This window comes from Morus notabilis, unplaced genomic scaffold, assembly GCF_000414095.1.
Source record: "Morus notabilis unplaced genomic scaffold, ASM41409v2 Scaffold792, whole genome shotgun sequence".
In the NCBI taxonomy this organism is placed as follows: domain Eukaryota; kingdom Viridiplantae; phylum Streptophyta; class Magnoliopsida; order Rosales; family Moraceae; genus Morus; species Morus notabilis.
In genome coordinates this window covers 300,187-323,359 of record NW_010367733.1, presented here as the reverse complement: position 1 = coordinate 323,359, position 23,173 = coordinate 300,187, and the positions used below count along the sequence as shown (strand labels likewise).

The window sequence follows — 23,173 nt, the reverse complement described above, 5'->3', positions numbered from 1 at the left end:
GAATCCGGTTTGATTTGAGACAAAAACGGGAGAGAGAGAGAGTGAGTGAGAGAACGAGAGAGTGAGAGTGAGGGTGCATGGGAAGGAAAGGAAAGAAAGGAAAAAGAAAAGGAAGGAAAAAGGAAAAAGAAAAGAAAAGAAAAGACAAGTGGCAAAAATTTAAAATAACAGTCAGAAATGTACCCATATACACTTCTGGATAGAAAATATAAATACTAAGAATATTTAAATACCTTAAAATTATTCAACTTTACACGTCAGAAATATTTATTAATTAATAACCAATTAATTAATTCAGATTAGGCACACTAATAAATCTCAATTACTTTAATTAATCACATTTAATTCTCTGGGGTGTTACAACTATAATCCTCTACATCCTTCCTACTCTCTATCTATCTAACTTTTTTTATCATTCCTACTCTCCATCCCTCCAACTAAATGGATCCTAAGTGTTAAGTTTTATAAAGTTAATTAAGTTTCTGCTATAAGTCAAGGTTAATAATGGTTTTAGAAGCTAGGTCGTTGCACTTAACCACTTTTTCAGTTTGATTTTAACAAGACATTTTATGAAAGAGCTTGAATAGGACTAATTCAAAATTTATGAGTAAAAAAAGAGTTTTTAAAACAATAATGACTTTAAAATTTAAGAAGTATGAGTGAGATTAACCATAAATAAATATTAAAAGGATTAGTGCTCACTCTCATTCCCAATAGGAAAATTTTATTTATATCCCATATAACTGTAAAGGCGTCCCCTCAATTAGTAAAATGACCAAAAGAGACAACTAAAGTGAAGAACAAAAAAGCTCCCTGCACCGCTACTCCAGCAATCCCTCAGTCACATCTCATCTCCTCTGTCCTTGCCTGACTCTACTTTCTCTCTCTCTCACTTCCTCTCCCAAATTCTCCTAAATTTTCTCGTCTTTGTCGTTTTCTTTTCACTCTTTTGTTTTCAGTTGTCATTTTTTCTTTCGGCTTATTATACAAATAAAATTTCCATTTTGCCTGAGATGAATTTGTTAGCAATTAACTAGAAAGATAACACAATAAAAGAAAGAAAAAATACAAGACAAAATGAAATGTATCATTTATGTGTTCATTGTGTTGTTTGAAGGCTTGCTTATCTAATAGGAAAATTGGCGATCGTCTTGATCAAAATAACCCTAAACTCAAATAAGGAATATTAAACAAAAGATAAACAAACTAAAAAAAAAAAAGAAAGAAAGAAAGAAAAGAATTTTGTTGATGATGAATTTCAGATGCACTGAATTTTTTATGTATTTGGCTTTGACAATTATGATTTTCCAGAAAATAAAGCTGATGGGGTGTATTTTTGATGAACTAAGGGCATAACTGTAATAAGGGTGACAATTTAAATATAGGGGTGTCGTAATAAAAAATTGGCGTGTCAATAAATTTCTTAGGTAAGCCCGCTAAATTACTATTCCTAAGTTTTGTAAATAAATCTAACGAAAAAGAGATAAATATCTTTTTAAATTGTAAGTGTCATAAGTTTTACTTTTTATTTTTAATTAATATTTTTTTAATTAAATTTTTATTAATCAAAAGTGTATTAGTAACTAAACTCATACACTGGTAAATTTTTTAATTTTCTCGTAAAGAACCTATGATTAATATAGATAAGAAGAGAATTGCCTCTTTGAAAAAATAGAAAATTCACCATTGAAGTACATGAGCATCAACCTTTACCCTTTACTCTTAATAAATAAATTTTTGTTAGTATAATTATTTGACTAAAAAAGTTATGAATAAAGAATAAAGAATAAAAATCTCATGTACTTTCAAAAATTATTTGAGAAATATGGAAATAGGCCAAGACTTGAGATGAATTAAAATTAATAGGCTAATAGTTTACATAAGTTAATAAATAGGCCAAATTACTGTTTTTATCTATAACTTGTCTGGTTATGAACCATAACTTGACAAGTTATTGTCCATAATTCACGGTTTTTGTCTATAACTTGTCTGGCTATAAACCATAATTTGACAAGTTTATCCATAACTTATCTAGTTATAAATCATAACTTGACAAGTTATGACCTATTAATTTCTATAACTAAAAATTGACTTATATAATTTCTTAAATTTTTCATATTGACTTATTTTCTACTATTTCTGTTATATATATATATATGCAGGGGCGGCTCAAGGGGAAGGCCATTAAAGCCATTGCCTTGGCCCCAATGGACCAATGCCCCATCTTGCTGATTCTTTTTTGTAATTTTTTAAAAAAAAAAAAAAAAAAAAACTTAGTTGTGTATATTTTCTAGTGTATTCTAGTGAATCTTCTAAAATTTAATCGTATTTTAGTGAAGTAAAAGATTATAATCAAGATGGAGAATAATCTCAAGAAACAATTATTGCTATTAATATTTTATAATTATTACCATTTAATTTTCTTCATTTGAAATGTTAATATTTCTTATTGTCCTCTAAACACAGAGATATTTTCTCCTCTCAAAAGAAAAACAACCTCCAACAATACAGCGTTTTCATTCCTGATTTCTATTCCTTCCATCTCAACATTCAATTGAACGCTATTAAATATATATATATATATATATATATTCTAACAGTACAATTTAAAGGTTTTTAGTTCAATATTTGAATAATTTTGTACCAGTTCTATTATTCTTAATTTCGTTTTTGAGATTCATATCACATTTTTATCTATTGCCTTGTTTAGATAGATGGTTTGTTATTTGTCTAACATAAATTACGAATATATATACTAATCTGGATACAAAGAATTTAAGAGAATAACCTTGAGAGCAGAAAATTTGATTGAATCCTGAAGAGAAGCTCTTGATTAATTTCTAACTGGCAATGAAAAGATCCGATTAAAAGTCAAAGTTTAGTAGCTGAAACATATGAATTAGGAGTATGATGATCGTAGAAAAAAAAAATATATATTGATAAAATAAATTAACTACGATCGTACTTAAAATCCACAATGTGAAAGAAATTATTAAATGCATTAGTCAAATGATCTACTAAATTTAAGATATATATCAACTAACTCTTAAAATATAAAAATGTATATAATTTTTAAAAAAATCCCTTTATACAATTTCGCTTAAAGTCTCTAGCCACCTTGAGACGCCCTGTATATGTGTATATCATTTTTGTGCTAATACCTTGGTTTATTAGTTTGCCATACCTATTAGATCTCCTCTAACGAATTTTCCGATTGAGACAGCTTATCGAGTCTTGTTACTATAAGCAAATTCCCAGTAAACTTAAAAAAGAATTTAAGTTCCTTCTCTCTCTGTCTCTCTTTCTACTTGCATATTTATGGGATCCGTACAAAGTTGCAGTTGATTTTATGTAATGTCACGAGGCCAAATCAAGTCATCCCTCCACATCTACACTATATCAATGCTTACCAAAGGAAATTAGGAGGGAACAAAACTCTTGGTTACCATTTCGACCATAATCCTTTAAGATAATTTGTATTGGAAACTGAATGAAATTTACTTACATTTCTAAAACAAAAGGGAACAATTACATATTAACGATCTTAAAACAGGAAACCGAACGAGCACATACTAATAATATAACATCATTCTAGTCAACCCTTTGCTTCAACTAACTGATCTGACTCCAAGTTAGATCATTTTCCTAATTGTCTAGCTTATACTCTTGTGAAACAACAAAGGGAAATTACCAACTCGTACTGCACATATCATTGACCGCGGGTTGAAGGAACAACAGACTGGAACAGGGCTCACTGCAATGTGGAAGACGACGAATGTTGGCACATCTCAACAGCTAGCTACAACACGTCCGGATGGTCATTCTTGACCCCATCCTGGGACAAAGCAATGACAATTCTCCGATCAACGAATGTTTTCATCCAGCCGCTAAATTGGGTTCCAATGCTAAAAACCAATGGCAAAAAAATAAAATCGTAATTAAGTGTGTGCATGTAGTTCAACTTGAATGACACAATTGTATGATATATGCTGTATCCATAAATGCAAATATGCAGGAAAGTTTCAAATTTCAAATTTGCTTTCTAGGCGACCTTCCCAAGTTTAGCTGGAGACGCGTTTTCCTTTTTGCATCCTCAATAAATAACTAATGATTGTGTCCTGCCCAGTAGATACACAGATTCACTGGACAGAGGTTCCTAAACCAAACAAATAAGATTACGAAACCTTCAAAAGGAAACAGAGCCAAAAGAAGTGAAGTTTACAAATCAACTTTTAGATTCCCTTTTCCTATATCAGAAAACACATGCCTCATTGTATCTTAATGTCACTGGCCCTTTTAACCTTTCAATCAGGATTATTAAATTTAGGATTAATTACAAAAGAGTAATAGGCACAGATGGTCCCTAAACTCTTTACTTGACGACAGTTTAGTCTCTATTCTTTCAATCTTGACAAAACAACCCTTAAACTTTTTAATTAGGTGCAATTTACACCCTTCCATTCTAATATGCCAAATTCCTCACAGTAAACAGCACGTGACTACTCACACCACCTGCTTTTACACTAAGAAGACCAAAATGGCCTTAATTGCATTTGAGGACTCAAAAGAATAAAATAAAATAAAATAAAAAAGAGTGAAGGCCTTTTTCTTTTTTTGTTTTTCTATAAAACTTTTTTTTACCTCTTCTTCTACAAAGCTAAATCCTAACAAATATTATGATGACAACCATGGCACTCTAAGCTCAATCCTCCCTCCCCGTCGCACAGCCAATTTGTCCCTCTGCAAGCCGACATCGTCCAAACCAGATCCATTGCCATGCAAACGGCCGCCGCCCAAATATTATGGTGTTTCTTTTTGAGGATTTGGGCGTTTTTCTGATTGGAAAATGATTGGACTTTGTTGATTTTGCTTAGATTGCTTCAACTGGTTGAGTGTGTTGCGTCTGTGTTGGTAAAAAACTTTTAGAAATTTCTTCAAGTTTTTCCTCTTTCAAAATGATTGGATTTTATTGGTTTTGCTTAGATTGCTCCAACTACTGAAGTGAGGAGCCAGTCTGTGTTCTTGATGCTTTTTTTTTCTGCACAAGTTTTCAAGTTTTTTTTTCCTTTTTCTTTTTTTTTTTTTAACAAGCTGGTATGAAGAAGTTGTATGAACAGAATCTCGTTTCTCTTTACCCAAAAAAAAAAAAAATGCTTCTGGTTTTTGAGGTCTTGCTACAACAACCCCTTTTTCATTTTTTTTAATTCTTTTATCTCAAGTAATTTGAAATGGGGTGTTAAAGATTCTCTCTTCACTTTAGATTGCAGATGGGAAATAATTGCTTATTTTGATCCCTTCGTGAGGTGAGTTTGAATAAGGTCTCAGAGTTGCGCATCCCAACAGATCCCCCAAAAAAAAAAAAAAAAAAAAAAAAAAAAAAAAAAAAAAAAAGCAGCAACCTCCATTAATAACCCAGATAAAGTCGATGAACAGCGAACCTCTCTATGTGCAGTTGTACTTGCAACATCCAAGTTTGAATGAACTAATGCCTTGACCGTGTTTAGAATGAATTTGAGTTTTCTTGTTACCTTCATTATTAAAATATAATAATAGTAATTTTACGAAAATACCCTGCCATTTTAGATCACGTGTCTAACACATGATGCATTCTGTTAAAAACTTAACACATATGGACGGAAATATATAAATTGCACCTAATTAAAGAGTTTAGGGGGTATTTCGTCAAGATTAAAAGAATAGAGATCAAACTATCACCTACTATGCTAATTACTCATTACAAAAGTTCCTCCTAAACTATAGCTCTTGTAACACTTTACCTTTCGATCTTTAAAACATAACACATATTCCCCCAAACATGACGTTGACAAAAAAAAAAAACCCCTTATGTTATGGTTTTTAACGGAAATCTACAAATATCTAATTTGTAGTACATAATTTGAGGGTATTTTAGTAACTTTTGGTTTTAAAATTAAATTTGAGTTTGAAACTAATTTATATTTGAATTTTTTTGATCATGAGAAATTCACTATTAATCGAATTTAAGCTTAAAATAGGATGAAGCTTTTGTCCTCGGTAGAATTAATATAAATTTTTTGAACATATATTTCATGTTAGAACTGCTAAAATTTTAAAACAAAAAACTTTCCTAAACTTATTTAGAAAAAAAAAAAAAAAAAAAAAACTCTGTAAACCAAGAAAAAGAAATGTGAAGACAATTGAGGGAGTCGCTGTAGGAAGAACAGTCCTTTTTTTCTCCTTTTTTTTTGTTTTGGTTTTTTAATATTTTATTATATTACATGAAAATTAGAATAAAAAATAAAATGTGTGGGTGAAATAGTAATTATGCACTAATTGATCAATAACAGCTATTGTTTATGCAACATGTGTAATTTCTGTAATAGAAAGGGGTTTTTTTTTGTTAACATATCATTGTTCAGGGGCAACAAGTGTTAAGTTTTAAAGATTTGGGGGGAAAGTATTACAAGGGCTATAATTCATAAGGAATTTTTGTAATTAATCCAAAAATTTATGTGAATTCCTAGTATTTTCTATAAGACCAAGTGGCTAAAAATTAAAAGTTGAGGCATGACAATGGATGGATAGTTGTTGATAGAAGACAAAGTCTAGGAAAATATTTCCTTCATTTCAAATAATAAAACCAATCTACCAAGAAGAGGAACAAACCAGCTAAGCCGTGTGGCATGATTCACGGAGATTTTAACGGCAACTTCTAGCATTCCAAAGCATAAGTAGGGACCTATAATGAAAGAAAGCTAGCATCACTAGTAACCAAAATATCCTGAGAATAAAAAAATAATAAAAAAAAAGAACACCCCAAAAATATCTGTTAACTTCGGCCTTCTTCTACCTGAATCATGTTTTCATCAAGAAAACCATATGTATGATTCGTGCCATGAGAACGATCATATTGGAGGATCCGTAGCTTTCCTTCCTGCAAAATCAACAAAAACAAACATTTGGGCTCATGACATTATTTAAAGCTAAAACCTAAAAATCTCATAATAAAACCTCAATCATATACCTTAGTTCCATAAACAAGCCCACCTCCAGCAGAAGGATGAAAACAAGCAACGTTGACCTCATCCTCTGCACTTGGAAGAATCCTCACAAGTTCCATATCAGAAACTCTGTAGATCTGATAAATAGGAATCGGTACTTCAGTATTTAATCAACATTGTAAGAAGGCTTTAGGATTCTAAATTCATCACTATGACCGACATAGAGCTATTCAATACACAACAGATTATAACAAGAGACGACTGTAAGACATTAAAGTCTATTGCATTATAAAGTCAGTTGTTAAATCAACATTATAAAAAAAATTCATATTCATAAGTATAAATCACCAGTTAACCAATGTTCTCACATAGGACAGTGGAAATTAAAAAACAGGTGGTACAAACATTTAATGTAAATGCATGATCGTTCTTAGACATATAGGCGACTGCAGAGATATTTGCTACTAGAATATATTCTCCAAAGTGGAAATACTTGAACAAAAAGAGCAGGCAAATTTGTGGTCTTTTTACCTCCAGAATGGTGTAAATAGGAACTGTTGCCTCTCCATCAATTACGACACTTTTAAGGAGTGAACTGTGACGACGGCCATAAGCAAGTAATAAATGCTCTGATGTTGGAGAGAACTGCAAGCATCAAATGTTGCCAACAATGCATCATAAATGCTGATAACAACAAGAACACGAATTTCTTTTCTAGAATATGAAGGAACAACACAGAGTTCAATAAATGAAACTGTATGTGGTATTTTTTGGCAGTAATTAGATCTATGCATATTATGTATCATGATTTACAATCTGAAAAGTTTTATTTTCAAATCACAATCGCTTTATCAGTGACCAACATTTGAGCCCTATTCTTTTAGTACCAGGATATCCCTTCAGAAACAAATTACACCATATGCTTCTTTTGAAAGCAATTTCAATTTCTTTTATAGCTTCATTCAGTTTTGAGGATGCAAATATTTCAGAAAATTAAATAAGAAAGTTGAAAAGCAGAACGAGAAAATGTAATCTTCACTTGAATCATAAAAGAGAATGCTCGTGACAATTTATCTAGGGTAAATCTGGAAGAAACTTGCTAGACTAGATCTTCAGCAAAATACAGAAGAAAAGAAAAAAAGAAAAAAGAAAACTTACTTGGATAGATGTTAAACAATGCGCAGCTCTTATAGCCCGTGATGCAAGCACTGTGCCAAAACTAGACAAACAAAAAGGAGATCAGATACTAGAATAAGGGAAAATTAATATTTAAAAGTACAAATAGGCAAGCAATCCAACACATCGATTAGAGATTTCAAGCCTTACGTTGCCTCCTCAAGAGAATATATCCGAAGCTCGTAGACAACCTGATGCGCTGAAAGTGGGTGTCGAGTTGGGGAAGTTGCTATGCCTGTAACATCATGGTTGACCTGACTCTGTGATCCAGGATCGGCTTCCAAATGGGGAAGCACACATGCAACACAGGCTGCTAAAAATCTTCCACAAGGTGAAAAATGGGCACCCATTTCACTGCAAAAATACACCTCGAGTAAAGACTCCGAAAAATTTTGCTCCAGTATTGGTATCAACGGGCATACTACAAATGTCATATAGAGTTGCAAGCACAGAAGCTCAATGTGTATAAGCTCACTCTTGATTTGAAAATAAAAACCTTCTTGAGTATCAACTTAATACAAATAAGAACTGAATCCAAGCCCCAACTGACGCAAGGCAAAAAACATTCAAAAAGGGAAAATTGGGAATATGATCATTTTATAGTATGGGAACCAGCTTGTAGATATGATCATGGGGATGGGAACATACCTACAGAGTACAACATGGGGAATTGTTAAACGACATCTTTCTGCATCAAGTGGCGCACATGGATTTTTCACATCATGAGGCCATATTCTAAGCTTGACTGTGCATGGTAACTCTGCAGCTGCTGCTGCAGCAAGTGAAGTGGCAAGTTCTGATTGGATTCTACCAACAGGTTGAGCATGACCCTCATCATGCATGCTACTGTTTAAACCAGCATCTTCATTAACACCAGTCACAGATATTGCACGAGAACGTGAAGAACGATGTCTTGAACTGGATCGTCCAGTAACCCTAGATTGGCTAAGACTGGTTGGAATAACTGAGGACAACATCGGAATAGCTCCCATCTCCCCTTGTGCAGAAGCGTTTTCATTAGCAGCACTATTAAGGGGCTGCATATTACGTTGACCAGCTTGGGTCTGACCCATTAACCACCCTTGCAAGAAAGGTACCTCCCAATATGTCGGGTCACCAAAAGGGAAAACAGGATTTGTTCTCCCTTCAGCCTGTACTTCCATAGGCTCTACAGTATCAATTGCAGATTGAGAAAGTTCGGTTTCCATCTCACTCGAGAAAGGATTAGTTCCTGTTTCTTCTGGGACTGGCGAAGAGCCATTAGGTTCGATAGGGGATAGCAGAAGTTCATACTGTCCTGATGGAGTTGAATAAGTTAAAAGCCGTACTGAAGCAGAAGGATCAAGTCTTTGCTGGACGCCGCTTGAACCAACATCAGATTCAGTACGTTGCACAGATACTCTCCCATTATCTCTAGCAAATGAAGGCCATATCAGAAATGGAAACGATGCAAGAGGCACTCCATCTGCAAAAGTAGAACGCTCAGTAGGATGACCATCTGCTAAATATACAGTAGGAGGAGGATAGCGCAAATAGCCTGGAGAAGTTGCCAGTGTCATCGAGGAATCTGATGAATCAATGTCATTGACCTACAAATAAGTACCATAGAATACATTAAATAGAGTTCAACTAACTATAATCATAATTTAGGTTAGAAGAAAATATATATATAGATATAACCTCAGCTGTTAAAAGGAAGGGAGCAGCATGTGGGTGGAAATGGACAGCCCGAAGTGAACGCCGTGTCCTTAGTACTATGGCCGGAGAAGATGTCTCCCCTCTTCTATTGTAGTGCCATATGTAAAGCTAATAGAATCTTTTCAAGGTCAGGATCAACAACAAATGATATAATCTAGTTTCTCACACGAAGCTACTAAATAAAATTCATCACCTTGTGACCTGATGCTACTGCAAGAAGATCCCCTTGGGCATGAAAAGCTATAGAAGCAATAGGGCGGTCTGCATGTTATTAAAAAAAAAAAAAATTCATTAATTAATCATATTACTATTAAAATTTGTTTATTATTTTTTTCCTTTTCAAAAAAATATAATTCATGGAAATCTGCAAAATTTATTACAGAAATCGCGTGATCCTATACACTCTGCAGTTTTTGCATCCCATAAACGAACTTCATGATCCAAACTTCCACTAGCAAGTAGGTCTGGACAGAGCGGATGGAACCTAACCTACAAAGGCAGAACCCGACAGGAGAATGAATTCATAAACTATTGAATCACTGAATTGGTGAATATGTTCATGCAAATATGACCTAACTTCTTCCATTTTGAAACGGCTTATGTAAATAATACTCACTAGTCACTAATCTGAAACACTTGGACAAAGGTTTTCAGCATCTGGACTAAAAGAAATGCATCTAAACTACTTGTGATAGGCAAAATTAATATAATAAGAGGAGATGATGTTAGTGTTCTTAAATGTAATAATATTCTTTGAGACATTTTGACTATTAATAAAGATTTATTTATTTCATATATCTGTGTATTGTCCTCGTTATGTTCATATTAGTTGAATGTATGATAAGTAAGCTGAAAGTCTGAGACTGTTATTCTAAATCTTTAGGTCATGCATGTAATGTGAAGAACATGCGGAAGACAGGAATCTAAAGATGATAATCTAAATCATATGATCCACAATCGATGGAATAAAGTTTGACGCTTTATTCATGTTAAGATTGTTATATTGTCTACTTCTTAACGCAGACGGCTTGTCTTGGTCGTCGGAGGTGGGACTCTATGGGTAGAGACATTGATATAGCTTTTAATGGTGAAATCTATATTGGGTCGGACCAAAGTTGAATTGTTTTAATTAATAATTCCGTTTGTATAAAACAATTCACTTTTGACGAATTATATGCGGTCATCTTAATCCTGAGATGGATAATGAACCCGTATGCTTGACTTGTACCATTTGATGTACCAAAGAGAGACATCATGACATTATGTATACGCTTACCGGTACATTAGGGATATGACTCGTGTATGCGTAAATTCATTATTCATAGATAGTGGAATCCATAACTCCTAAAAAGAGTCAATGATATCCTCTTATGCATCATCTGTGGATTGGAAAATACAAGCGCTCAGCCATTAGACTAGTTTGTGTTATCTAATGGTTTACTATGATATGAATAATAGTTTTCTGACGGAGAGGTAATGGAACATAAGATAAATGTAATCGGGAAGGTAAACCGAAACTTGACCTCAAGTCGATTATGGATATCCTATGTGGATGATACACTAATATATTGAGTCATGGACGAGAACTATTCAGAGTTTTGTAAATGTGTTATATAAATCGAGAGTGCAGCTTTAGGTTTTCAGTGAAGTAGCGCTAGAGTTTTATAATCATGAGACGGACTTGTTGGTTTACATGTCACGTTGTGATTATAGGAGCTTGATTTATGTATGTCCATCGGGTCCCTTTACTAGCTCACATAATTTTCTGTAACGATACGGTGTATTTCCTACATATTGATAACTTGTGTTAATTCTGTAAAAGAGGTTCAAAGTTAATATGAGATTGGTTAGTTAATTCATGAGTGATTTATCGGGTGAATTAATTGATAAATTAATTCTAGATAAATTGGTTGAATTATTGTTTTAAGAGTTGTTTAATATGGAAAGACTGTTATATGACTGTTTTGATCAGGCAACTTCTCTATTGGGTTGTTTGAATCAAAATTGAAGCTCTGTGTCAGTTTCCCGTATTGAAAAACTAGGAAAACAAGTCTCACTAGCTCAAACAGGTCGACTGGTTCATGAAAGACAAGTTGACCGGTGAGTTATAACATCTCTATCACCGGTCGACCAGTTGTAAGGTGTAACGCACGCTGAAGTGGCGAAACTGACTTTGTAAGCGAGATAAACTTTGGGAAACCTAATTATTACGGAAATATGACTTTCTAAACACTATAAATAGCTCCGTAAGTCACATTATTCATGAGATCACTTGAGAGACTTCTTGGGGGCTATTGGCAAAAGATTCCTGAGAGAAAAAATTGTTTAATTCTCAAGAACTATTTTTCTTTTGGCTCTCTTGTGATTGGAAGGAGTTCAAGAATACTAAGAGTAGATTGAACGACGTGTACCCACCTGCACTCCAATCGTGGAAACGAGAATAGCAAAGAAGACTAGTTAGTTGAGGCTCTTCCAGTTGTTATTTGGAACGCTTTGATCTGTCAAACGTGATGTTTCTTAAATCTTTAAAAGTATGATTTAGATCTTTAGTATTTATGTTATATAGCATCATGAACATGTTCTTGTTTAACTTTGGCATTAATTTAAATTTTTTTTTTTTAAATTTCAATGCGCACTCGATGCCGTATATTACAACAATTAGTATAAGAGTCATGGTTATTTATTCATGATTATGCTATGTACATAAATTTGTGATTTAAAAAATATCTCTTTTTTGCTTGAATTGATATTTTAAAGAGTTGACACTCTAGGGTTTTTATATTTTTTGTTATCATGAATACATGGTGAATGGATGATTAAACAATTACTATTGATTATTATTTATAAATTATCAATATTTTTTGATTATTTAATTGTTTACCCGTTATGGTTCCTTAAAGTTTAGAATGGTTATATAGGAATTTGTTCTTGGCAATGTAATTAGATATACGGCCTATCATCGCCGTTAGGATTTATATTATTTTCTTTCGTAGAAATTTTGTAAATCAGAAACGGTATAGGAATTTTCATGTAAAAAAAAATTCTTGGAGGAGATTTATCATGAATCTTGAAGGTGAATCTTCAAGATGAAGGATGTAAAAGTATCTAATTTTTCTTAGTTTATAAAATTGTTTTGTGTTTTGAATTCCGTTTTTTCGGATTTTGGTGACAATTTTTCAAAATTGCCAAAAATCTGAAAATTCAGAAAATCTGGGTTACTGTCGCACAGACACCGGTCTACCTCTCTAGTCAGCCGGTTAGTGTAAAGCGGTCGACCGGTGGAAAATAACTGCTCCGTCACCGGTCGACCGGACCTAACGTGGTAGTGCACGATTTTGCAGTTTTTTGAGATTTTTTCAAGAAAACATGAAAAAGAATTTTATGATAACCAAAATTTGATCGTGATAAAGAATTCAAGGACAACCGGAAAAATTCAAGATGAAAGATCGATATATGTTTCGATTATTCTTAGTAATCTTTATTTTTTCTTTTCTATAGGATGAAACCATAATATTTCAGTTATTATTATTTATTATGTTTGTTGCTTAGCTTAATTATTTTGTATGATTGCATATAATATGATTTGTTATATATGTGATAACGTGTTATGTAAAATAGAGTGTCACTGATTAAAATTGTTCATGCATATTTTTAACATAAAACCTTGATTTCTAAAAGATTGAGTGGGTAAGGGTTTTTGAAGAAAAAACTCATGGCCTCTATCATTGGTTCACAGGTAACACATAGTGATACCGACCCCTAGGAAGGGATTCATTATGTACCGGTGTGGATCTCTAAGAGGATAATTTATTTGAACATATTTTTTGGTTGTACACTCCTAGGTGACAATTATAAAATAGGGATCAAATAGTTGAAACGATGGTTATACACTCAAGATTAATTTAATTATTAATCTCCCCTAAGAGCTCTGTTAATTAAATTAATGGCCAAAGAAAACGATTATCAATATATACTGGACAGAAATTGATCCGGATGGTATATATTGATCGGAGAGGATTCGTGTTTTCAATTGAATTTTACATGATCTCCCTAAGAGACTTAAAAAATTTTGAGTTAGGAATTATCATTGTAAGGTTGTGATTTTTTTAAAATTTTGACACAAACATATTGGTTGCATTATAATATGTATATAAGTTTCATTACTAAATATTATTGCAAGTTTGCTTATACTATATGAAGGTTTATTGTAGATCAAAATGTCTGCTAGCGCATTATCATCGATACTTAACAAACACACTTTAACTTGTGAGAATTTTACAGATTAGAAAAGGAACCTAAAGATCGTCCTAACCTTTGAAAAACTAAATTTCGTACTGAATACACCTTATCCTCCGGAGCCACCTGTTGATGCTCCTAATGAGGTTTTCCTAGCATATTGTTATAACTCTTGGGTATAACTCATCCCCAAAAGCTAGATTGTAGGGAGAGGTTCAAGTGGTTATAAACCCACATGCTAAGCCCATACTTTAGCAATGTGGGACTTAACCAGGTTCCTAACATACCACCACGCTTCTGACACCGATGTTCAGGGCGGCCCACTCTGGATGGCCCACTCTGGCCTTTCCAAGTCGCCCCTCCCCAAGAGTGGGCCGCCGTGGGCGTCGGTGTCGGAAGCGTGGTAGTATGTTAGGATCCTGGTTGAGTCCACATTATTAAAGTATGAGCTTAGCATGTGGGTTTATAACCACTTGGGCACCCTCTCCCTACAAGCTAGCTTTTGGGGATGAGTTCTACCCAAGGGTTATAACAATTGGTATCAGAGCATGCTCCTCCTCAGGCCCACGTTGCGGAAAGGGCGACCTGGAAATGCCAGAGTAGGCCATCCAGAGTGGGCCGCCATGGACGTCGGTGTCTGAAGCGTGGTGGTATGTTAAGATCATGGTTGAGTCCCACATTGCTAAAGTATGGGCTTAGCATGTGGGTTTATAACCACTTGGGCACCCTCTCCCTACAAGCTAGCTTTTAGGGATGAGTTCGACCTAAAGATTATAACAATTGGTATCAGAACATGCTCCTCCTCAAGCCCACGTTGCGGAAGGAGCGACTTGGGGAGAGGCGACCTGGAAAGGCCAGAGTGGGCCATCCAGAGTAGGCCACCATGGACGTCGATGTCAGAAGCGTGGTGGTATGTTAGGATCCTAGTTGAGTCCCACATTGCTAAAGTATGGGCTTAACATGTGGGTTTATAACCACTTAGGCACCCTCTCCTTACAAGCTAGCTTTTGGGGATGAGTCTACCCAAAGGTTATAACACATATCAACGCTGGAAGGACTCTGACGATATGACTCGCTGTTATATGATGACGAGCATGTCCATTGTGCTTTAAGCACAACATGAAGATTACATAACTACTCACCAGATTATGAATAATCTTTAAGACATGTTCGGCGGCCAAACTGTTAAAAAATGTTGGGAAGTCTTAAATAACCTCATTAATTGCAGACAGAATGTCGAATCTTCCATAAACAAACATATGCTGAAAGTGATGGGCTATTTGGCTAACGCTCAGACTAATGGGGCCGACATCGATGCTGAATCTCAATTGATCATGATATTTGAAACTTTGTCGAATGAGTATATTCTGTTTAGGGCAATAACCCTCTCCAGGGAATGGAAAGAAGAAGCAAGGAGCTATCAAAGAGAGTTCTTCAGTTTCGCCAAACAATGGCAAAAACAAGAAGAAGAAGAAGAACCCGATCAAACTCAAATGCTTTCATTGCGGGAAGGTGGGGCACATGAAAAAGAATTGCAAGGACTACCTAGCCTCCGAAGGCAAAGGAGGTGAGTGTGATCTTTTGATTGTAGAAGCATGTCTAGTTGAGGAATCCAGTGACAACTGGATTATAGATTCATGAGTAACTAATCATGTGTGCGTTTCTCTACAGGGATTCAAGCAAAAGAGAAGTCTTCTTAATAAAAGCTTCACGTTGAGGATGGGCGATGGAACTCGAGTGTTGACTGAATCAGTGGGCGACGTCCATCTTTACTTTGATAGTTATATGAATTTATATTTACGAAACTGTTTTTATGTTCCTCAATTTAAGAGCAATCTTATTTTTATTGCTTGTTTATTTAAAGATTCTTATTCGGTTTCTTTTAATAATAAAATTACGATTCGTAAAAATATGTCTTTTATCTGTGATGGATGGATGCAAAATAATCTATATTTTATTAAACCTATGATAGACTCACTGCTAAACACTGAAATTGTTAATAACTCTAATAGGCTTAAAACTTCTCACTCTAATGAGACATTTTTAATATTTACGACTTAGTCAAATTAGCCTTAACAGGATACAAAAGTTGATAAAAGATGGACCTTTAAGTTCTTTACAAGTTGGGTCCTTACCCCAACGTAAGTCTTGTTTGGAAGGCAAAATAACCAAAAGACCTTTTAAGTCTAAGAGCAACAGGACTGAAGATGTTATTGAACTTGTGCATAGTGATGTTTATGGTCTCATGAACATCAAGACAAGAGAAGGGTATGAGTATTACGTCACTTCTATCGACGATTACTCAATATATGGTTATGTGTACCTAATGCACCACAAAAGTGAAACTTTTGAGAAATTCAGGGAGTTTCGGGCTAAAGTGGAAAAGCAATTGGGTAAATCTATAAAGGCACTTCGATCCGATAGAGATGGAGAATACCTCTTTGATGATGAGTTATTCGACATTGTCTATATCTTTATTGGAATATACTTTACAAACTGCATGTTATCTTCTGAATAACGTGTCAACAAAGTCAGTTCCTAAAACTCCTCACGAGTTGTGGACGGGCAGGAAGACATCCTTGAACCATATTCGCATACGGGGATGTCCTGCACATGTCCTGGACAAGGAAGCGAATAAGTTAGAAGTACGTTAAGAAGTGTGTATTTTTGTAGGTTATTCGAGAGGGACGAAAAAATGTTATTTCTATAACACCAAGAAAAATAAAGTCATAATTTCAACAAATGTAACATTGCATGGGGAAAGAAAAATGCAGAAGGAAAAGTCAAAACCTATAAGGCTAGACTGGTAGCTAAGGGATACACGCAAAATGAGAGAATCGATCACGAGGAAACCTTTTCGTCTGTAGTCATGCTTAAGTCTATCCGCATTCTCTTATGCATTGCGACTGCTCTCGACTACAAGATCTGACAAATAGATGTCAAGACGGCGTTTTTAAACGGCTATCTTGAGAAAAATATCTATATGGTACAACTAGAAGACTTTAGGGCTAAGGGTCAAGAGGAGAAAGTTTGTAAGTTGTTAAAATCCATTTATGGATTAAAGCAAGCTTCTCGTTCTTGGAATAAAAGATTTGACCAAGTGGTTAAGACTTTTGGATTCTAACAGAATATGGATGAACCTTGCGTTTATAAGCATATTCAATATGGGAAAGTGATTTTTTTACTATTATATGTTAATGACATTCTACTCATTAGTAATAATATATGGGCTTTGTCATCAGTTAAAATTTAGCTTACCAACAGTTTGACATGAAAGACTTAGAAGAAGCTAATTATGTTCTGGGCATTTGAATCTTAAAAGATCGAAAAAATAAAATAATAGCTCTCTCAGGCTTCATACATAGATAAAATTCTCGAAAAGTATGCAATGCAGAATTTCAAAAAAGGTAGGCAACCATTTAGGTCTAAAATTACTCTTTCGAGCAGTGATTGTCTCAAGACATCTGTGGAAAGAAAATACATGGCAAAGGTTTCGGCAGTTGGAAGCCTCATGTATGCAATGCTTTACACTCGACCGGATATTTGCCATGCAGTCGGGATTATAAGTCGATATCAGTCGAATTCAAGACCTAACCACTGGATAGCGGTCAAACATATATTCAAGTATATTCGGAGGACTAGAAATTATATGCTGATATATTCCGGAGAGGAATTGTACTGCGATAACAGTGGGACAATAGCTAACATCAAATAACCAAGATATCAAAAAATAAGTAAACACATAAATAAGAAGTATCATGTGATAAGGAGTTCTATTGAAGAAGGGCATGTAGAAATATGCAAGATTGCGTCGGAGGACAATATGGCCGACCCGTTCACGAAGGCCTTGCTGGCTAAGGCTTTCGAGAAGCATGTCGAGGCTATGGGAATGCGTAGCATGTCACATTTATTCACTTAAGTGCAAGTGAAAAATTGTTAGCGTTTATGCCCTTAGGACTAAATGTAACAATGTTTCTTGAGACATTTTGACAATTAATAAAGATTTATTTATTTCATATATCTGTGTATTGTTCTCGTTATGTTCATATTAGTTGAATGTATGATAAGCAAACTGAAAGTCTAAAACTGTCATTCTAAATCTTTAGGTCATGCATGTAATGTGGTCATGGAAACGAGAATAGCAAATAAGACCAGTTGGTTGAGGCTCTTCCGGTTGCTGTTTGGAACGCTTTGATCTGTCAGACGTGTTGTTTCCTAAATCTCTAAAGGTATTGTTGACAGTGAAATTTCGTCAACGGGATCACGCTGGGTCACCCCTTGGTATCCCGTAGGGTTACCCGCCTAATACTGGTTATATACTGAAAATAATGCTTGTGAAGTGTTTGAATAAGCTTTCTGGTGAAAGTAATATGAGTGTAATGCTTGAATGAAAGGGCACACATGAAATTTATAATGGTTCACTCTGTTAATGAAGAGTTACATACACTGTGTTTTTGCATATATCTTTCCTATTCTCTAATTACATGTAGAGTGAGGAAGAGAGATGGAGAATCCGAGAGAGAGAGATCCCTTTCATTCGGGTTCTGAGGTGGCGCTTCAGGGTTTTCCAAGCCTCTGACTACTCGGTTTTCATGAGCCCGGCGTATGGCGGCTCTTTGACGACTGCCGGAGGATTGGGAAGGTCGAGGCCTCGGATCACCTCTAAGATTTTCACTGTCCCCGATTCCTTCTGGGGCATCTTGACGGTCACCGGGATTCTGGTTTCCAGCCACGGCAGCTCCCAGTAGTCTCAGAACGTCTTCTAGAGGCGGCATCGAGTTTCTTCCATCAAATCGCTCAACGACAGTCACTAGCCCCCGCACCAGGTCAGTCCGAGTGGTGAGCTGGGCCTGCATCTGCAAGGGGTCAGATCGCAGTACGTCTAGGGGTGGAACTTCATTCCTAACCGGAGGTTGGTTTTCTTCAATCCCGTCATTTGCCGGATGTGTGGTGGTTTCCTCTATCTGGCTGCCTTGATTGATGGCAACATCTCTTTTTCTTGGAGCCATAGTTGCTGACTACTTCTTTGTTGTCGGGGGTCAAACGTATGAACTAGAGATTCTGGGTTCAGTCCCCAGTGGAATCGCTAATTGTTGACGGTGAAATTTAGTCAACAGAATCACGTTGGGTCACCCCTTGGTATCCCGTAGGGTTACTGGCCTAATACTGGTTATATACTGAAAATAATACTTGTGAAGTGTTTGAATAAGCTTTGTGGTGAAAGTAATATGAATGTAATGCTTGAATGAAAGGGCACACACGAAATTTATAGTGATTGACTCTATTAATGAAGAATTACATCCACTGTGTTTTTGCATATATCTTTCATATTCTCTAATTACATGTAGAGTGAGGAAGAGAGATGGAGAATCCGAGAGAGAGATCCCTTTCATTCGGGGCCTTACCCCTTTTATAGCCCAGAGATTACTTCGTGGGTGGTTTTTCTTAGTAGGCTCATTCACTTGAGTAGCCTACTAGCCTATGAACCCAGAACCCATAGCCTGTCAGCAACTTTTTCACTGTTCACTCATCCAATTTGTCCGCTATTGCGGCTATGCACATCCCCCTTTAATCCTCCACTGTCCATTAAATGGTGGTTTATGGGCTTGTAATTAATGCCTGCATTACTTACATTCTTCAAACCCAGACGCAACTTCTTTGTCCACTCAGGGGCCTTTCTGGAGATGTGGACCCATGTTTATACGGTCGGCTTCCTATGAGGCTTCTCCTCCTTGGAATGGTCGGCCGTCTGGAGGCCTCTCCTCCATAGAGGCGTCGGCCGTTCGGATGCCCCTTGGGGCTCTTGGCAGGTTTAAGAACCTTCTTCATGGATGCCTCTCCTCCTTGGAGGGGTCGGCCTCATGGAGACCTATCCTCCTTGGAGGCGACGGCCGTTCGGATGCCCCTTAGAGTTCTTAGCAGGTTTAAGAACCTTCTTCATGGAGGCCTTTCCTCCTTAGAGGGATCGGCCTCATGGATGCCCCTTGGGGCTCTTGGCAGGTAAGAACCTTCTTCATGGAGGCCTCTTCTCCTTGGAGGGGTCGGCCTCATGGATGCCCTCGGGGCTCTTGGCAGGTTTAAGAATCTGCTTTTTAGAGGCCTCTCCTCCTTGGAAGGGTCGGCCGTCTGGAGGCCTCTCCTCCTTTTAAGGGTCGGCCGTCTCTGACGTGGCAACGCATATTTTCCCACACAACAGGTATGATTTAGATCTTTAGTATTTATGTTATATAGCATCATGAACATGTTCTTATTTGGCTTTAGCGTTGATTTAAATTTTAAAAAATAAAATTTCACTACGCACTCGATGCCGTATTTTTCAACAGATGAAACATAGATACATATAATATGCACAGCATATTAAGTTTAAAACTTTCAAACACGTGTTATGTGAGAGAATCAACACAATACCTCCATTACAAATCAGTCTTAACTGTCCAGCCACATGCATATTGCAAGAACGCCCCACATACATAGTAGTGTACACGTACATGCAACTTGTAAAAGCGACGGTGCCCAAACCATCACCTTGCCTATTGTAGAAACACAACTATGGCACTATTTCATACACTAACTTAACTCCGCCCTCAATTATATAACATAATGATAATCGTCATAAGAAAAGGCCAAATATAACTGCTTAAATAAATATACTTTTAAAACTTGTAGCAGGGTGAAGAAGGAAGTAACCAAACAAATAATTGAATTCATAAGTGAAGTTTCTCAAGCATACCACCCAGGGGGTCCTGCGGTGACCACTCAAAACCTTCAAGCAGCTCCCAGATCGGCAATCAATAATCTTTACAGTATGATCTCCACTGCAATTACAGAGAGAAATCAGAATTTAAGAAAGGAACATGCGCGAGATTACCATTAAGCTTTACCAAGCATATTTCTCAAAATATATAACTTCACCATAACTTACTGCGTAGAGGCAAGTGTCTTCCCATCAGGGCTGAATGCTGCAGCTATAGTTGACCTTGGAGGAGGCAAAAGTGGACAATATTTCGCAGACAGATGCCTTAATGACTCTGCCTCCACCCTGAAAACAACCAAGGTGCATGGGATTACCCAAAGTCTCAGCTAGAGTGCTAAATAATTGACGGTTTGCATCCAAGTTCCCACCAAAAAACATAAAGATCAATCCTCAAATAGAAGAAATAGACCAACATAATTCTTTCCATCACTAAAAATAAAGATGAACAATACAATAAGGAATTACCATGAGACAAGACCATGTCTAGCATTCCTAGCAGCATCACACCTTGGCCTAGCGAAATTGAGGTGGCACTTGGAAGTTTCTCCCCATAACCTCTTTGATAAATGTGTTGTTTGAGGAGAAACCTCTCTTCGAGCTAACAGTTGAAATACATTGCCAACTCTGACAATAACATCAGATACAGGCAAATCAATACGTGAACAAAAAATTCCAAGTTTGCAACTATATCAATTCCATTATTAGCAACAACAAAGTAAGCCATTCCAATTGTCAAGCATTCATAAGTACATGGATTCTAATGCTCTCCATAAGAAAGAAAAAGAAAATAATCGAACAACTTACTCAATCAAAATTTCTTAACCGCATAATAGACAATCAAGCTCAATTAACATTTCAGCTCGTAAAAGCAACAAATTCGATTCAGAAATAGTAACAATTACATGCAAAATCTCAGGCAGAAGAAAACTTTAAATAATCCACCAAATAATTGTATTACCAGATTGGTAAAAAGGAATCAGAATCCGTAAAGCAAAGCAATAATGGGATTTTCCGAATTTAAATCCTAATGAACTCATCAAAAAGCCTATCAAAACTTCTGAAATCTCCTCAAACTCGAGCAGTATTCAACAAATCCAAGCGACATTCAGATGTCAAACAAAAAATCCGAAATTCAAACCAAATTAAGAAACAGAAATCGAAAAAACAAAAATCGAATTACCTGCGCCTAGACGGAGGATTAGCCGGAGAAATGCGCGACGTGGAGGTCGAAGGAGCATTAGCCTCGTCGGCCCACAACGGAGCTCCCATCATAATTTTCTCGGGAAAACCTCATGCTCCTAAATTTCTCCACATCCTAGTGGACAATCGCAAACTTTCCGGGAAAATTCAGATTGACACAACAAAACTGCCGTAAATAAATTCATCAAACACGATACACAAAACCCAATATATACGCAATATATATTTGCCTTTGATAAGCTATATGAAGCAAGATCTCATTGAAAGGAAAGGAAATGCGAAGGAAAAACCTAAGAGAGAGGAGAGAGAGAGCGCTCCGGTTTTGTTGATTGGCTTCGATTGAAATGTTTGCAAACTGAAGACATTTTCATAGCTTGGAAATTTATTTATATTTATATAGAGACGGTAAAAGAGAAATGAAATTCATTTCTGAATTTCTGCGTTGGTGAGGAAGAAGTGGATTGACGAGGATGACCTTTGGGTGTGTTTGGTTAAGAGGAATATAAAAGAATGGAAAAGAATCATATTTATTCTTATATTTGGTTAATTTTAAGAAAAGAAATAGCCATTTAAAATGAAATAATTTTTTTATTAAATAGGTGAATTATTATTTCTTTTTCATATAAATATAAGAAGAATGCTAATTCCAAATTCTTTTATTTTTCTTTCATCATTACTCTTAAATATTATAATATTAATATTTATAATATAAGTAATATTATATTATATTAATTTATACTATAATATAATTATATCTTATAACATATGATATAATATATTATAATTATATACATATATTATAATATATCATATTTAATATTATAATAATATCTTATATTATGTATTATACATTGTAATTATATTTATTATTAATAAAATATACAATATAATAGTCATATTGTAATTAATAATAATAATAATTATTATATTTATCATTATAATATAATATAATATAATATAATATAGTTGTAATATTGTAATAAATAATTATAATAATAATTGGGATAATAGTATTTTCTATAAAATTAAATATAGTAATTATATATTTTATAAATAATTATATTATATTATATTATGTTATATTATATGATATAGATGTGATTTTTTCATTAATAATATGATAGTTATA

The 23,173-nt window shown here is 35.2% G+C and overlaps 1 protein-coding gene across 3 annotated transcripts; it reads right to left on the bottom strand.

Moving 5' to 3' along the window:
- Window positions 1-3,428: 3,428 nt before the first annotated feature.
- Window positions 3,429-22,419, bottom strand: LOC21394628. 3 transcript variants are annotated; one of them, XM_024175529.1, is made up of 16 exons: window positions 22,335-22,419; window positions 22,025-22,210; window positions 21,310-21,468; window positions 21,013-21,129; window positions 20,821-20,905; window positions 10,235-10,343; window positions 10,048-10,115; window positions 9,837-9,962; window positions 8,805-9,745; window positions 8,307-8,510; window positions 8,139-8,199; window positions 7,512-7,625; window positions 7,004-7,117; window positions 6,830-6,913; window positions 6,646-6,718; window positions 3,429-3,905 (listed from the first exon to the last, which is right to left on the bottom strand). In XM_024175529.1, the coding sequence occupies exons 2-15, from the start codon at window positions 22,114-22,116 to the stop codon at window positions 6,692-6,694; spliced, it is 2,301 nt and encodes a 766-aa protein (XP_024031297.1). In that variant the 5' UTR covers window positions 22,117-22,210; window positions 22,335-22,419; the 3' UTR covers window positions 3,429-3,905; window positions 6,646-6,691. The 3 variants fall into 3 exon arrangements, with proteins under 3 accessions (XP_024031297.1, XP_024031299.1, XP_024031298.1); XM_024175531.1 differs by having other exon boundaries at window positions 3,429-3,835; XM_024175530.1 differs by having other exon boundaries at window positions 22,025-22,177.
- Between the last annotated feature and the right edge of the window lie 754 nt (window positions 22,420-23,173).

Excerpts from the sequence above, each read along its gene's own strand:
- LOC21394628 (XM_024175529.1), bottom strand. The coding sequence starts at position 22,116 with ATGATGGGAGCTCCGTTGTGGGCCGACGAGGCTAATGCTCCTTCGACC. Across the intron at positions 21,130-21,309 it reads AGACATGGTCTTGTCTCATG|GGTGGAGGCAGAGTCATTAA; the intron begins GTAATTCCTTAT and ends GGTTGTTTTCAG. Across the intron at positions 8,200-8,306 it reads TATTCTCTTGAGGAGGCAAC|TTTTGGCACAGTGCTTGCAT; the intron begins GTAAGGCTTGAA and ends TTGTTTGTCTAG.